This window comes from Mobula hypostoma, chromosome 5, assembly GCF_963921235.1.
Source record: "Mobula hypostoma chromosome 5, sMobHyp1.1, whole genome shotgun sequence".
In the NCBI taxonomy this organism is placed as follows: Eukaryota; Metazoa; Chordata; class Chondrichthyes; order Myliobatiformes; family Myliobatidae; genus Mobula; species Mobula hypostoma.
This window is the reverse complement of record NC_086101.1, coordinates 189,352,467-189,370,489: the sequence shown is the minus strand read 5'-3', so window position 1 is coordinate 189,370,489 and position 18,023 is coordinate 189,352,467. Positions and strand designations below refer to the sequence as shown.

At 41.5% G+C, this 18,023-nt stretch overlaps 1 protein-coding gene across 4 annotated transcripts in view; it reads left to right on the top strand.

Annotated features, from left to right (window-relative positions):
- The window catches only part of rnf4 (ring finger protein 4), a 57,509-nt gene that overhangs the window by 5,960 nt on the left and 33,526 nt on the right, over window positions 1–18,023 (top strand). For 3 of the 4 annotated variants that reach the window (XM_063049565.1, XM_063049563.1, XM_063049566.1), the window contains exons 2-3: window positions 10,152–10,442; window positions 14,293–14,398. In XM_063049565.1, coding sequence (XP_062905635.1) covers window positions 10,434–10,442; window positions 14,293–14,398 — 115 coding nt within the window. In that variant the 5' untranslated portion in view covers window positions 10,152–10,433. The remainder of the gene's footprint in view (window positions 1–10,151; window positions 10,443–14,292; window positions 14,399–18,023) is intronic. The other variant, XM_063049564.1, reaches the window with a different exon arrangement.

The following is an 18,023-nucleotide window of genomic DNA, read 5'->3' as shown; positions in this document are numbered from 1 at the left end:
TAAAATACCCATGGACACGGCATCCACTGCAGTCTGTGGCAGAACATTCCACAAATTCACTACTCTCTGGCTGAAAAAAAATTCATCCTTACCTCTGTTCTAAAAGGTCATCTGTCAATTTTGAAGCTGTGCCCTCTTGTTCTGGATACCTCCACCATAGGAAACATCCTCTCCACATCCACCCTATCTAGTCCTTTCAATGTTTGGTAGGTTTCAATGAGATCCCTCCCACCCCAGCATTCTTCTGAATTCCGGTGAGCACATGCCCAAAGCTGCCAAACGCTCCTCATATGTTAATCCCTTCATTCCTGGAATCATTTCTAAATGAAAATAAAAGAGGAATGAGCGTTCTCATAATCTAATCTTTGTGAACCTCCTCTGGACTCTGTCCAATGGCAACACTTTCTTTCTGAGATATGGGGCACAAAACTATTGACAATACTCCAAGTGCAGCCTGACTAGTGTCTTATAAAGATTAGCATTATCTCCTTGCTTTATATTCTGTTCCCCTTGAAATAAATGCTAACATTGTATTTGCCTTCTTTACCACAGACTCAACCTGTAAATTAACCTTCTGGGAGTCTTGCACGAGGACTCCCAAGTCCCTTTGCATCTCTGATGTTTGAACCTTCTCCCCATTTAGTTAATAATCCACACTATTGTTGCTTTTACCAAAATGCATTATCATACATTTCCCAACACTGTGTTCCATCTGCACTTTTTTGCTCATTCTTCCACTTCGTCTAAGTCCTGCTGCAATTGCATTGCTTCCTCAGCACCACCCAGCCCTCCATCTATCTTTGTATCATCCGCAAACTGTGCCACAAAGCCATCAGTTCCGTTATCTAAATCATTGACAAGCAATGTGAAAAGTAGGTTCCAATACTGATCTCTGAGGAACACCACTAGTCACTGACAGCCAAGAAGAAAAGGTCTCCTTTATTCTCACTCGCTGCCACCTGATTGTCAGCCGTTTCTTTATCCATGTCAGTAACACAGTAGGATTTTATCTTGTTAAGCAGCCTCGTGTGGCACCTTATCAAATGCCTTCTCAAAATCCATGTAAATGACATCTACTGCCTTTCCTTTGTCACCCTGTTTGTTACTTCCTCAAAGAACTCTTAACAGATTTGTCAGGCAAGACTTCCCTTTACAGAACCCATGCTGACTGACTTATTTTATCATAGGTCTCCAAGTACCCCAAAACCTCATCCTTAATAATAGACTCCAGCACGTTCCCAACCACTGAGGTTAGGCTACCTGGCCTATAATTTCCTTTCTTTTGCCTTCCACCCTTCTTGAAGAGTGGAGTGACATTTGCAATCTTCCATTCCTCCAGGACCATGCCAGAATCAAGTGATTCTTGAAAGATCACGACCAATGCATCTGTTATCTCTTCAGCAACCTCTCAGGACCCTGGGATGTTGTCCATCTGGCCAAGGTTACTTTTTCACCTTAAGATCTTTGAGTTAGCCTAGCACCTTTTCCTTTGTAATAGCAATGGCACTCACTCCTGCTCCCTGACACTCACGGACCTCCGGCACACTGCTAGTGTCTTCCACAGTGAAGACAGATGCAAAGTCCCAATAAGTTCATTTGCCATTTCTCTGTCCCCTATTAGTAACTCACCAGCATCATTTTCCAGTGGTTCAATATCAACTCGCACCTCCCTTTTACTCTTTATATAACTGAAAAAACTTTTAGTATCCTGCTTTATGTTATTGGCTAGTTTGCCCTTATATTTCATCTTTTCCCTTGTAGCAGTTTAAGTTGCTTTTTGTTGGATTTTAAAAGCTTCCCAATCATCTGACTTCCCACTCACTTTTGCTACCTTTTATGTCCTTGGCTTTTATGCAGTCCTTAACTGCCCTTGTCAGCCATAGTTGCCTCCCCCTGTTTTTGAGAACTACTTCTTCTGTGGGACATATCTTGTGAACTATTTGCAGAAACTTCAGCCATCTCTGTTCTGCCATCATCCCCACCAGTATCCTCCTCCAATCCACCTGGGGAAGCTCCTCTGTCATGCCTGTGTAACTCCCTTTATTCCATTGCAATACTGATACACGTGACTTATGGTAATCCTCTGAGTCTCTGTTAGGTTAATTAGGTCTGGCTTATTATTGTCATATGACCCAAGATGCATTGAAGAGCTGGTCTTATATACTGTTCATAAGATCAAATCATTATAATCCAAAAGTTCAAAGTAAATTTTATTATCAAAAGTACTATATGCCTAAATGTACCTCCTTGAGGTGCATTTTCTTGCAGGTATTTACAGGAAAGTAAATGCAATAGAATTTATGGAAAACCATATTTAAAGACTGACAAAATAAGACAAATTGTGCATATAATAAAAAGATAAATCACTAATACTGAGAAGATGAGTTGAAACTAAGTCTGTAGATTGTGGAATCTGTTCAGAGTTGAGGTGAGTTAAGTTATCAGGGCATTAACTGTTCCTGACCCAAGGGCTCTGTACCTCCTGCTTGATGGTCCTAGTGAGAAGAGAACGTGGCCTAGATGGTGGGGTCCCTGATGATGGATGGTGCTTTTTTGTGGCAGCACTCCTTGTACGTGTGCTCAGTAATGGGGAAAGCTTTGCCAGTGTTGGGAATCACGCAGCGCATTGAGGTAGAACGAGGTAAAACAATAACAAAATGTCAAGTAAGGTGTAACAGCTACTGTGAGAGCGCAGTGCTGGTAAACAATAAGGTGCAGGATCATAACGAGGTAGATTGTTGCTTGGTGTCTGTTCAGAAAATTAGTCTTCACTTTCACTCATTTACTTTAAGATTTAAAGATTGTTACTTGCTTCATACATACCTTACCAAAGTTACCGCAGTTCAGGCCACCTCAACTACAAGAAATAGTCTGAAAGATAGGAGCAATATTTGAGCATTCAGTCTGAAAAACACCAAGCAATTAAATCAGAATGATCTTTGCATCCATTTTTAAATTAATCTTTTCACCATGCCAATGAAAATGTTGTTTTTTGTTTCTAAAATTTTGTGAAATTTGTTTTTTTTAATGTATTATACTGTACTGCTGCTGCAAAACAGTAAATTTCATGACCTATACCAGTGGTATTCAACCTGATTCTGATATCAGTTTTTAATTAAGACATCTTCAGTAGGAAGAGCAGAAAATCAGATTGGAGACAGGAGATGGCAGATACTGGAATCTGGACAAACAAGTAATTCACTAGAGAAGCTCAGCAGGTCAGACGGCATCTGTGGGTAGAAAGGAATTGTCAATTGTCAATACTTTGTGCCAGAACCCTGATTCAGGGTTTCGCCATCAACGATTCCTCTCCTTTCACAGGTGCTGCTTGACCTGCTGAGTACCTCTGTTGCTCTATAAAATCAGATTGTTAAGTAGAGTGAGACAACAGAACCTGCTGTATATGGAGTCAATGCGTGAAGTTAGCATTGAAGGAATGCTGCTCTTCATTGCAAGTAGCTATGTCAGTAAGTATGAGGCTCCTGGTGAAGCATATCTGGAGAACTACATACAATTTTGATCTGCTTATTTCAGGAGAAGCTGCACTAGGTTTCTTAAGTTTTAAGGAATGCTTGATGAGGTTGAGAAAAGTCTCACTGGTGTGAAGTGGGATGAGACATTTTGAATGATCCAAATGTAGATACTAGGAGGGTGTGTCTCTCAAAGGTTTGCCAATCTTTGGAATTCTTTTCCCCGAGAATTGTGGATGCTAAGTCCATGTATGTTTTGAAGGCTGGGTCAAGGGTTATGGAAAACTAGCAGTAAGATGGAATTGAGGCACAGATCAGTTCAGCAGTGATCTTATTGAATCTTATTCTCCACCATTTGTGTGAAAATATCTGGATGGCCTATGTCTAATGTTGGAATTCTTTAATTGATTGTCTTTTCATGACCTCAAATTGGACATCAATTCAGTGAACATATTAACTCCCTCTGTGAACGATTAAGGCATTGCACACAGAACTGCAGACAGTTCTCCATCCTTGTCTACTGTGGATTTACTGTAAGGCTGTGTTTTATCATTGGCCGAGTCAAAGGTTGAAAGTATGTATACAGAATACAGCCCTGAGAGTCGTCCTCCCACGGGCAGCTATGAAACAAAGAAATACCATGGAATCCGTTCAAGAAAACATCAAGCATCCAAAGCGTGAGAAAGGAACAAATTGTGCAAATGGCATAAAGTGAGCAAACAACACATAGAATATCAAAATCAAACCAGGAGTCCAACAGTATTCAATTTAGTTCAGTTCATCACCGCGCTGGTAGCCCAGTCCATTCCTCGCCAAAGCACCCCAGTATGCACGAATTGGCCGGAACAAACCGCTCAGAAATGGAAAAGAAAAAGAGTAACCAAAATCCAGAAACATATGCAACATGAACTTCAAAGCCCCCCAAAACGAGTCCATGGCCTCACCAATCAATCCTTGCAATTTGGATCCCAAAACTCCTACATTTTCATCCGATAGCAGCCAGTGATAGGGAGAGGAAGGCCGCTTAAAAAAACTGTAGTTAATTAGCTTATTTATGCATCTTATTCAGCTCCATGCTATTTTTAATCTGCTCCTGTGTCTAATGATCTTAGAGAGGGTAATAAGTCAGTCATGATGGAATTGTGGAACAGGTCCGATGGAGTGAAAGGTCTAATTGTGTTCCTTTGTCTTATATAACTTCAGTGTTTAAATTTGCAGGGTAGGGGAGTGGTGATGGGAGGAATCAGAAAACAATCAGAGAGGCTGCAAGTCTTAAGGAAAGATTGGGAAGTGATAAGCTGGAGGCTGTGCAGGGGTGGGATGAGAGACTGAAGTGGTAAGCAGCAAGTTTGCAGTGATGTGGACAAGAAACCTCTTTCCAACTGGAGAGCCTCCCTCTTGTAACTAATCGTCCAGTTTGAAATGGAGAACTGTTCTCACTTCTGTGGTAACTAAATCCTGCAGCAAGTCAAGGATATGTCACCAGAGATGGAACAGATAGCCTTTAATAGAATGGCAGAGGGGTTAGGTTAAAACCAACTATAGTCTTCAGGGGATCAGTTTAGAGGAGATAATTAGGTGAGGTTTCTCAATGTAATTGTTACCTTTTTTGTCATGTTTTGCTCAAGTATTACCATTGGATGATTAGGATTAGCATGAGTAGTTAATGTGAGAATTAAAAGCCTGCCAAAATTAGAAACTTCAAAACTGGCAGGATTGCTGATGTGGATGTCATGTACACAATGATGTTGGAGACGGGACATGGCTCAGTGGTGTGTCTGGTATGGAGGTGGGGGCGGGATCGGTGGTGAGGACACTGCACAGGACCTGAAAGAGCTGCAGAAAGTTGTAAACTCAGCCAGCTCTTTCATGGGCATGAACCTCCCCAGCTTCAAGGAAGGTGTTACTTCAGAAAGATGGCATCCATTATTAAGAGCTTCCATCACCCAGGACAACTTCCCTTCTCATTGCTCCCATCAAGGAGGAGGTACAAGAGCCTGAAGACCCCACTCAACTTTGTAGGAATAGCTTTTACCCCTCCACCTTAAGATTTCTGAATGGATGATGAACCCATGTACATGACCTCACTATTTTTAATTTTTTCTCTTTTTGCACTACTTTTTTAATATATATATATTTTTAAATGTGTATTGCAATGTACTTGTTCTGCAAAACAACATATAGTACTGTGCAGAAGTCTCAGTTGTATGTGTCTTGGGAGTTCAAGACCTGCACAGTGCTGTAGTAATTTGGTATATTGCTGTACTGCTGTTGAAAAAAAAGTGTATTTCATGACGTATGTGAGTGATGATGAAACTGATTTTGATATGGGCCTTTATTGTGGACTGAGAGTGGGAAGGGGGCAGGGAGAGGGGAATCATAAGATGATAAGAGCAGAAATTTGGCCCATCAAGTCTGCTGTGCCATTTCATCATGGCTGATCCATTTTTCCTCTCAGCCCCAATCTTCTTCCTTCTCCCCTGTATCTCCTCAATCAAGAATCTGTCAACCTCCGCCTTAAACATACAAACGGACTTGGCCTCCACAGCTGCCTGTGGCCGCGAATTCCACAGATTCACCATTCTCTGGCAAAAGTAATTCCTCCTCATCTCTATCCTAATAGGAAACACTCTATTCTGAGGCTGTGTCCTCTGGTCTTGGACTCGCCCACAATAGGAAACATCCTCTTCACATCCAGTCTACCTATGCCTTTCACTATTCGATAGGTTTCAATGAGGTCACCCCTCATTCTTCTGAACTCCTGTGGATACAGGCCTGGAGCCATCAAGTGCTCTTCATGTGACAAGCTGTTCAAACTTGGAATCATTTTTGTGAACCTCCTTTGAACCCTCTGAACCCTTTGAATCATGTTTGGGAAAAGGAGAGGGGAGGGAGTAGGAAGCACCTGAGAGACATTCTGTAATGATTAATAAACCAATTGTTTGGAATCCGATGACTTTGCCTGGTGTCTCTGCTCACCCTGCCCCTGGCACTCCCTCTCTGCCACCTGTGCCAGACCCCACCCATGGCCCTCCACCCTCACCATTCCCAACATCATTTACAAACTCACTCTCTGCTTCCTGTTGACAAATGCAGTACCGTACGAAAGTATGCAACGCGATAGCTATATATATGTGCCAAAGACTTTTGTGTAGTACTATATACCAAGGATATGAAACCTGATTCTGATTCTGATTTCATTTGGAAAGCAAATTTCATTTGGAGATCTGAAAGTAGCTGAAGTTTTAGGACAGAATATGTTGTGCGGGATAGTCCTCCAGACTGTTCCTGACCCACCTCCTAAAGAAATGCACTGCTTTGCCCTGATGAGATTGACAAGCTTGAAGGGGTAATTGAGCAACAAGAGTGACCTTAGAGACAGATTGTGACATAATCCTGTGTATTATAATGAAGGTGAAGCTATAGTGCACCGTTTTATGTAGTGAAAACAAGGTATTGCTGTGTGATTTTTATACATTTTTCGTGGAGTATCCAAATAGTTTGGCTACTCATTTTTCCCTTGGGGCCCAAACAAGATGCCAATTGTTACCTGGGTCAGTTCTGTCGTCAGCTCTAAGCTTCTAACTGTGTGGAGTTGGAGGTTATCCCTATCACCTGCCTAGTGTTTCAGGAGTTGTTTAAAACAGTGGTAAAATGGATTCAAACACAGCTGGATGCTGGAGTAAGAATGTACTGTAGCTGTTCAAGACAGCAATATGGAGAAATTTATTTGCCCTTGGGTAGTGAAGTTTTGCGAATCGTTCCCCGTCCAATGAGCATTTTCCACCCAGGTTTAGATTTATAGGCAGTAGTGAAATCGAAGGATAAATGGCTGTTTCAGGAAAGTGGTTTGCAAGAGTTTAGCCACCGTCTCATAGAATGGTTGACCTAGGTGTAAGGGGACATTGCACCCATCATTTGAAGCCTTGGTATTAAAAGACTTCACTCATCTGTCGAGTGATGCTTTTTGAAGAGTAGAACAGTTCCTGTTATATCATCCACGTTATATTTCAGTTAATTTCCACCAATTCTTTTGCTTGAATGGAAAGACGGCCCTGAAAGCTGTGCTGTGTGTGACGTTTTGTTGGATGTAAAATATCTGTTGTATTTCTGAAATTCCAAAAGAAAAGTGCTGCAATAGTATTTAATTAACTTAACATTCCTTTGCAAAGTGATCGCTTTGTGGGTAAGCATTTCGGAGACAGTGAGTACACCTTGAGATCTCCTTAGATAAGAGAAGGAGCAGATGGTATTGGGAAGTTTTTTTTTAATTGGGGGAGGGCTAATTAACTACACACTTGGAGTATTGTTTTCCGTTCCGGCTGTCTCATCACAGGAAGGATGTAGAAGCTTTAGTGTGTAGGAGATTTCCCAGGATGCTGCGAGATTAGAGAACATGTTTCATAAGGAAAGGCAGAGCGAACTAGGACTTAACTCTTTGGAGGTTGAGAGAAGACTTACTAGAAGTAGATAAGAGGCAAAGGTAGAGTGGACAGCCTGGTGCCTTTTTCCCAGGATAGCAATGGCTCATAGGAGATATAATTTTAAGGTGATTGGAGGAAAGTATACAGGGGATGTCAGAGGTATTTTTTGGTGAGTTTGTGGAATGGTCTGTCAGAAGAGGTGGTAGAGGCAGATGCACCATAGACATTTAAGAGATTCTTTGGCACATGGATGAAAGTGAAATGGAGTGCTGTGTGGGAGGGAAGGGTTAGATTGATCTTGGAATGAGTTCAGAATTCGGCACAACATGGTGGGCTTAAGGGGTACTGTTCTCTGTCAATGCACATTGTTTTAGGTTGGTTGAAAAGGTGATTGCTAAAAACTTAGTGCCTTTATCTAATCCTGACATGTTTGATGTACAATTACACATTAACAAATAGCTTATCTGTAGCAAGCAGGACAAATTATAGACAAGAGAAAATTTGCAGGTGCTGGAAATCCAAGAAACACATACAAGATGCTGGAGGAACTCAGCAGGCCAGGCAGCATCTATGGGAAAAAAAGTACAGTTGACGTTTCGGGCTTTGGCCCGAAACGTTGGCTATGCGAGTTATAGACACAAGTTTCCCAGCTGAAATTGCTGTTGTAACTGAGCTAGCTTCTGCAGGCAGTGTTGGGTGCAGGAATCTAGAGCCAATTTGGTTAAAAATTTCAGCCAACAGTAAATTCAATGGGTTGTAGATTGAAGTTCAATAAGTAAATGGGATTGATGAGCATAGATTGAATAATGGATAGGCTTGAGGTGAATGATTTGTGTATCTTGGCGGTTGTTGAAGTTTGAAATAGAAGGTTTTGCCAAATCTTGCTTTATTCTCCAAATATTCAACCCATCTATTGAAATGTTGAATTAATTTGTTTAAACCTGTTATCTGAGGAGAAGTATTAAATAAGTGGATGCCTTACAGGTGCACATTTCCCCCCTGTGTGTCTTCTGGCTCCGCTCTCACATTTTTCATGTTTTGATGCTGCTTATCTTTGCTACTTTGCTGTCGTAGCCAATTTTGTGTGCCTTTTAGTTATGGTGCTACTTTGGACAGCAGGTGATCTCTTTCCCGTGGTGTTCTAGGTAATTGCTGTTATCCTGTGAGGAGGATAATAAATGTATTTCTCTTCCACGATTTCCTTCCCCTTCTCATTCCATTTTAGGAAGTTCCCAGCCTCTATTTGTAGAATTTCCTGATTAACATTCACACCATGTAATTTAGTGTAACGCAGTGCATTACGGTATTGCAAATAGTCCTGATGCTGTCGTTATCAAGAAATGCCTCCCAAAATCGATCAGCTGTGAATCTGTGTTAACATGCTTCATTTCTGAATGTGAAAGTTGTGGGTTCATTCCATGCCTGCATTTGGCCCTAAGCCCTCAAAACTTCTCCTACTTCTGGACTTATCTAGATGGCTTTCAGATGTTGCTAATAATGATTCCTGGATGGTCAATGAAGTTGTGTGACGAAGCTTTGATATCCCTTACAGACCTTGCATCTCCAATCTGAAGCCTATCCTCTCTATTTTTTATGTACCCCCCACCAGAGAAAAAAGATGATATATCGTTTGATGCTCCTCTGTCAGATCATCCCTCAATCCACTACATTCCAGAGAATTAAGTCCTCTGTCAGCTGACATCCCAAAGTAAAATCTGACTCAGTGATACCCAGGTAGTCTTCCTGAAATACCACGTCACATTTCATGGACATGTTGGAGAACTCTCTTCCTGTTCTGCTGCATTTTTGTCCCTCAAGCCATGTGATTAAAACAGATCTGAAGTAATAGTTCTGCTGCTCTTTCTGAGCATTGGACTAGCGATCTGAAGGTCGTGAGTTCGAGCCCCAGCCGAGGGAACGTGTTGTGTCCTTGAGCAAGGCACTTAATCACACATTACTCTGCGACAACACTGGTGCCCAGCTGTATGGGTCCTAATGCCTTTCCCTTGGACAACATTGGTGTCGTGGAGAGGGGAGACTTGCAGCATAGGCAACTGCTGGTCTTCCATACAACCTTGCCCAGGCCTGCGCCCTGGAGAGTGAAGACTTCCCAGGCGCAGATCCATGGTCTCGCAAGACTAACGGATGCCTTTACTTTTACACTTGCAAAGTTCATTGGCAGTAAAGTCCTTTGGGACATTTCAAGTTTCTGAAAAGTTCTAGATAAATGAAAGTTTTTTCTTTCTTTCCAATGCAGCATGTCTCCCCATTTCCTGTCCTGCTGCGCATCGTTCTGGTAGATTGCCTCTTCTAAAGCCTTTCCAGTTTTACCAAAATACTGAATTTCACCTGACAGAGCAAAAGGACATTTTGATGCTTAACATAAATTAAGGAAACCTGGATCCGTTTTATCTACAGACAGAAGAAATGTGGCTAACCAGAAGTTAAGCGTTGTGTTGGAAGGCATCCCTGGACCATAACTGATGAAAAGCTTTTAAAATCATCTCAACCTCTGTCTTAATTAAAATTTCAAAACACAATGAGCACAGTAAGTACAGTCAGTAGCTTAGCCTGAGAGTTAACTTCGCAGCTGAGCTTTATACTTTGTCTTAATAATTTAAATAAAAACATAAGGTGATAAGGTTTGCCATTTCTTAGGTGGGGTTATATACATTGTGAATTTTGTAGTTTCCTTCCTTCCTCATCCAATATAAAACAATAGTGCAGTGACACACTTTGAGTAGTGCAGTTACACATAGGAAGAGCATTTGATGGCTCAAGGCCTGGCCTGTGTTGATGGAGTTGAGAAGAATGAGGGGGGATCTCATTGAAACCTATCGAATATTGGAAGGACCGGATAAAGTGGACATGGAAAGGATGTTTCCTCTAAAGGGGGAGTGTCTAGCGCCAGAACACACAGCCTCAGAATACAGGATATTCCTTTCGAACAGAGATGAGGAATTTCTTGAGCCTGCAGGTGATGAATCTGTGGAATTTATTGCCATGGACCGACTGTGGAGGCCCAGTCATGGGCAAATTTAAACCGGAGGCTGATAGGTTCTTGATTAGTAAAGGTGTCAAAGGCTATATGAAGAAGACAGGAGAATGGGGTCAAGAAGGATAGTAAATCAGCTATGATGGAATGGCCAAGCAGAATTGATGGGCTGAATGGCCTAATTTTGCTCCTGTGTATTGTGGTCTAAGTATTTGCCGAAGTAATAAATGTTTTTAAAAAATAGTGACAGAAAGCTGAGTAATTGAGACCTGTAGAGCAAATGGGACTGAACATTGCCTGCAAGTGGCTCATAGAACTCAGAGCAACAGACCTGAAAGCTCTCTGATTTGCAGTGGAGTCTTTGGTTATTCATGAAAATTACTGCAGCTCCACTCATTTGGGGGTGAGCTTCAGGTCACTGTATTGCAAAGCTGCTCTGTTCTCCTCAGAGATTCAGTCCTTTTAATAGGTTGCATGCTACACACTCAAAATGTGAGTATCACTATTATTTTGCCAACGCATCTTGTCAACATGTAGTAAGCTAGTAAAATGTCAGTTTGGAGAGCAATTTTATTTTCATTTCTAATAGTCTGATGGTTAGTTCGCCCTCAGAGTTCCAACGAATTTTTAAAAATGGAATGTTGGTAGCACTAGAAGGGTATTACTTACTGCTCATCTGGGCTGTATTGAGTGTAGAACTGAAAAGGAATTTGTCTCAGTCTGGGTTTTGCCTGTTTGTGTATATGCTGCATTAGATTTTTCTATTTGCATCTCTCGCCCCCATTTTGAAGATATCATTTTGTGCAAGTACAGTGTCCTTACTAAATGCATCACTTGTCATTTTTCTGTTTAAAGCTACTCAATTCTTTAAATCTTTTAAAAACTGACCGCATTTTAGTACAATGGCTATGTACTAAATTTTACCATTTACAAGACTCTGTGCATATCAGGCTATTTTCTAAACATGTATCATATTCAGAAATCAGAGGTGCAAGGGGACTTGGGAGCCCTTTTGCAGGATTCTCTAATTGCAGGTTGAGTCAGGAAGACAAATGCAATGTTCACATTAATTTGAGAGAACAAGAATGTAAAAGTAAGGTTGTGATGCTGAGGCTTTATAAGGCATTGGTCAGACAGCACCTACGGAATCATGAACAGTTTTGGGCCCCTTATTGGAAGAAGGATATGCTGGCATTGGAGAGGGTCCAGAGGATGTTCACGAGAATGATTCCAGGAAAGAAAGGGTTAATGTATGAGGAGCATTGGATGGCTCTGGGTCTGTACTCAATGGAATTTAGAAGAATGGGGGTGGGGGGGAGAGAAGAACCTCATTGAAACCTGTCAAATATTGAACAGCCTAGATAGAATGGATATAGAGAGGGTGTTTGCTGCCGTGGGGAGTCTAGAACCAGATGGTGGTGAATCTGTGGAATTCATTGCCATAGGTGTCTGTGGAAGCCAAGTCTTTGGGGAAATTTAAAGCAGGGATTGATAGGTTCTTGATTAGTCAGGGTGTCAAAGATTACCGGGAGAAGGCAGGAGAATGGGATTGAGAGGGATAGTAAATCAGCCATGATTGAATGGAGGAGCAGACTTGATAGGCCGAATGACTTAATTCTACTCCTGTGTCTTATGGTCTACATTCTTTATAATGTATGTATACATGTTACATGAATTTACTTGCTTAAAGTGTGGATCTCTGAGTAGAAACAGTAAACATTAGAAATCAGTCCGTGCTAAAAACGTACAGCCTCACACATCTACAGGGTCTCCCTTACAATTGTGAACTACTTCACTGCTGCATCAGCTCTTCTCATGTGCATTCCCTTTCCCAGAGTTGTTGCTTTGTCTAAGACTACAGCAGGCATTGTTAGTTAAATACAAAAGCTGCTTGCCAAGTTCATGGGATCAAAGCATGGGAAAGGCCATTCAGCCCACATTGCCTGTGCTATCTCTCTTTAAACTACTCAATAAGACCCACTCTTCTGACTTTTCCCAATATCTGAATATTTTTTCCTGATCTGTTAAAATCAGATTTAATGCATTTGTTTTTCTCAGCTATTTACTGTATTCTAAATCACAGCAAATTATTCTGTCTCCTCTCAATGCACCAGTGATTTCATCCCTGCAGATATTTACCTATTAGTGACCAGTACACTCAATGTCCCTCCTTTTACAATTAAATTACCTCTGATTTTAAAGAGCTCCCACACTAAATTTCTCTATGACCTTGGCTGCATTTTCATCACAACTGAAGACCCAGTCCTGATGAAATGTCTCAAAACAAAACATGGACTGTTTGTTTCCCTCCATTGATACTGACTGACCCACGGAGTTCCTCCAGTATTTTGTGTCTTGCTTGTTTATTGTGGTACTCTCTTCTTAGTGTAATGTAGGTGAATGAGTAGAAGATCACAAAGAGAAGACCATTGCACTGAACTGTGGGGACACAGCTTAGTCAGTCTGATGCTCTGCAGATCCCCCCCCCCCCCCATTATCCCTGACACTTGCTGCTTCGTTGTCAAGCTTGAGAGATTCCAGATTGGTTTATTATTGTCATGTATGCTGAGATACAGTGAAAAGCTTGTTTTACACACTGTTCATGCAGCTCAAATCATTACACGTGTATAGAGGTTGGACAAGGTTGCAGAATAAAGTGTAAAAGCTACAGAGTGCAGGTGAACGATAAAGTACAAGGTCATAACAAGGTAGACTGTGAGGCCAAGTGTCCATCTCATCATACAGGAGTCTGATAATAGTGGGATAGAAGCTGTCTTTGAGCCTGTTGGAATGTGCTTTCAGGCTATTGTATCGTCTGCTCAGTGGGAGGAGGAAGAAGAGAGAATGTCAAGGGTGGGTGGGGTCATTTGTCAGACAGAGATCGTGAAGGATTAGCATTTTAACACTTCCGACAATTTTCCAGAAACTAATCCTAGTTATTTTAAAGTAGCACTCTGAATTTGTCTCCAAGTCACAATTGGGTTTAATATCACTGGCATATATTGTGAAATTTATTGTTATGCTACAGTAGTACATTACAATGCATAGTAATAAAAAACTATCAATTACTATATACACACACACACACACACACACACACACACACACACACAGACACTTTATATATATATAAACTGAATAAGTAGTGCAAAAAGAACAAAAAAGAAGAAAAAGTGAAAGTGTACAATTCAGAACTCTGATGGCAGAGGGGAATCTGATAACTGACTGTGTGAACATTTCTGTATGTTCCTCCTGCATGCTTTCTCGCAATGTGGAAATTGATATTTTGTATATATTGAGGCTAGTATAAAGTTACTGCCAAACATGTATTCGTCAGAATTGCACTGTTGAAGGGAAAGAAAAATAACACAGTCTTGTAGCTTAGCTTGCTTTGTATTTTTAGGCTCCCAGGAAACGCAGGATGATGCCTTCTCAGCAGTCCCGAAGAGTACGCCGCCGTCACAGATTGGCAGAACCAGATGAGCCACAAGCTGACATCATCGAGACTGGTGAGTAGCACAGGAAATCTTCACTCAATCTCCCATGGGTGAACTTAAGCCAATGGAAGCCAATGGCCTGGGTGAGAAATGGGAGCTTGGGTTGCCCACAAGGGCATGATGTGACTGAACAGCCTGTTGCACAATTCAGTAAGAAGCTGACCTCAATTTCATTTCCCCCTCCAATTATGCCAAGGCCCAGATGTCCGCCGGTCTTAGTTTGCTTAAGAAGAGTAACACACACTGTACTGTATCAGATCGATTGCCAAAATATGGTGGATGTGTATGCAGCTGATAGGTTGCACAGCGAATCGATCAGCTGGATGTGCACCTGCCACATTCTTGCAATCGATCCGATGTGGTTCATCTTGCAGGCTGTCACGCACATGATTTTTCTTTCAGCGGGCTTGGTTCGTCGTACCCACACCGCAAGTTGCTCTGCGCGTACCTTTACTAACATGACTCTTGGTCCGCACATACGTAACACACATAAAATACTGGAGCTCAGCAGACCAGGAAGCATCTATGGAGAGGAATAAAGAGTTGGTGTTTAGGGCCATGACCCTTCATCAGGATGGTCCCGGCCCAAAATGTCGACGCTTTATTGTACTAGATAGATGCTGCCCAACCTGCTGAGTTCCTCCAGCATTTTGTGTGTGTTACTTTGGATTTCCAACATCTGCAGAATCTCTTCTGTTTATGATTTACTCAGATACTTTGGTTCCATTGCTCTGCAAGGTAGAGAATTACAAACATTGTCAGCCATCTTAATAAAGAAATTCTTCCCTATTTCCATTTTAAATGGATGACCCATTATTCTTAAGCTATCCACTAATTCTGGATTTCCGTACCTTCAGAATCAAAATCAAAACAGCTGAAGATAATGGAAACCTGAAATAAAAGCAGAAAATGGTGGAAGCATTCAGCCGGTCAGGCAGTGTTTGTGGAAGGAGAAATGAGATTGGCACTTCAAATTGAAGACTTTCACAATTAACACGTAAAGGGTCTTCAATCTGAGTCAGGTTTATCGTCATTGACACGTAAAATTTTTTTGTCTTGCCATGGCTGTACTGTGCAAGATATATTAAAAAAATTATAAATTACAGCCAGAGTATAAAAGGGATAGGAAAAAAGGTACGTCGCATCCGGAGTTTCTCCGGTTCGCGGACAGTTTCCCTCCACGCCTCTCTGACATAGTGGGGAGCCGCGTACGAGGCAAGTTACAGCAGTGGTTTGCCATTACCTTCTGCCGGGTGAGTTTCCAAAGAGATCACCAGCATGGATGGAAAGCGTGCAGGGGAGCCGGCTGGCTGGATTTGAACCTTTCATCCCAAAGTCCAGCGCTGATGCCACTACGCCACCAGCCGGGTCATAAAAAGGATAAATCGTGCAAAAAGAGAACAAAGTGAGGTAGTGTTGATGGACTGTTCAGATGGCAGAAAAGAAGAAGCTGTTCTAAAACATTGTGCATCTTTAGGCTCCTGTACCACCACCTTTTTCCATTTCATTTATCACATTTTCCAATCTTCCTGCCTGATAGGCAACGCAGTCGGCAATCGCCTCTGACCTAGGCCGACATTTATGTGCCGGCGGCACCTAATCTGTTAGCTTGTTTATATCAGCTTTTTCTTAAAGATGCACTCGGTGCGTTCCGGCTACTGCTGTACCGCTGCATTCTTCGCAGCCCAGAGGTTGGGGACCACTGAAGTCAATAGCATCATAACATTTTAAGTAACGTTTAGATATCAAACACACTGCGCATATTTCCCCCGTATGAACATATAAAATCATTGCAACACACCAATATTGCTGAATCAGTGGGAGCCCTGGGCTTGTTTTCCTGCAACATGACTGTCCCATCGAGGGGTGATGGGAGACAGCGATACTCGAAGGGGGTTCCTTATGTCTAGTCTATTCCGCAATTTAGTTTTTGTTGCCTTCATTGCAGAAAACTCTGCTCCACAGCAATATGATGTTGGAAATGGAAGCAACGTTTTCAGTGCTTTCGTGGCTATCTCAGGATATTCAGCCTTGACTTTGATCCAGAATGCCGGCAGAGATGTTATGTCAAACATACTTTTCAGGCCACCATCATCTGCAAGCTCGAGGAGTTGATCTTCTTCCCGCGCTGACATGGAAGATTCACCGGAAACTTTCACAAATGGGTCACGGACCCATTCCTTTGCACGTCTTGGGTCACTGATGACCTCGCGTGCGTTAAAGTTCAACAGGGGGTGTGGCAGGGAATGAGGAAAGGTGCAGCTGACTCATATCGTTTCCTCGCGGCCCGGTAGTACATGCTTTGCGGCCCGGTGGTTGGAGACCACTGCTATAGAATATAAGCCCTTAGATAAAAAAGTTAAAAGCTTATGTTAAAAAGCCAAAGAAGAATGGTTAAACCAGGTATGTGAGCAAATAGAAAGATTCCCTATTACTGATCCAAAAAGGTAACATCAACAAATCAAGAATATCACTGGTAAAAAGCTCCTCTGTTCTTCAGATGGATGTTTGAAAGCAAAGGACGGTACCATTATCATGGAAAAAGATGAGATTATGAACAGATGGACTGAGTATATTCAGGAATTGTTTGAAGACGATCAAGGCGGAAAACCGGAAATTAAGAAAAACATTGAAGGTCCAAGTATTTTAAAATCTGAAGTTCGTAATGCAATAAATAAGATGAAGAAAGGAAGGGCAGCAGGTCCTGATAGAACTTACTGATTTAATCAATGACGTTCATGAGACTGGAATAATACCGGAAGAGATGAAAAAATCAGTATTTATCACTCTTCCTAAGAAAGCTGGAGCAATAGAATGTGAATTACATAGGACCATAAATTTAATGAGTCATATCACCAAGATACTTCTAAGAATTTTGATGGCAAGAGCTAAAAGTAAGATACAAGCTGAAATAAGCAAAGAACAATGTGGTTTTGTGAAAGACAAAGAAATGCAATATTGATGTTAAGGATACTATCAGAACAAGCTATTCAAGTGCAAAAAGATTTGTTTGTTTTATCGACTACACAAAAGCATTTGATAAAATGAAGCACAATAAGTTATTTGAAATATTACAGAAAACTCTAGATCTAGATTCTGTACTGGGAACAAGCTACTGCAGTAAGAATAGATGGAGAAGTGAGTCAGTTTACGAAAATCAAGAGAGGCGTTAGACAAGGGTGTGTTTTCTCCCCTGATTTATTTAATGTGTACAGTGAAACAATATTACAAAAAGTAAGAGACATCTTGGGAATCAAGGTTGGTGGTGAAAACCAATAATTTCAGATATACAGATGACACTGTGTTAATTGCAAGTACGGAGGAAGAACTACAAAACTTAATTGATATAATTGTTGAAGAAAGTGCAAAAGTGGGTCTAGCTATCAATTGCAAAAAGGCAGAATGTATGGTGATATCCAAAAAGAAGGAGAATCCTATCTGCAGGCTGAGTATAAATGGGGAAGACAAAACAAGTACAGAACTTTTGCTACTTAGGAAGCTGGGTAACATCAGATGGCAGGTGCGACATGGACATCAAAAGAAGAATAGGGATGGCAAAAGACACCTTTACGAGAATGAAGAGTATACTGACCAACACTAAACTACGCATGACAACCCGCCTCAGAGTACTGAAATG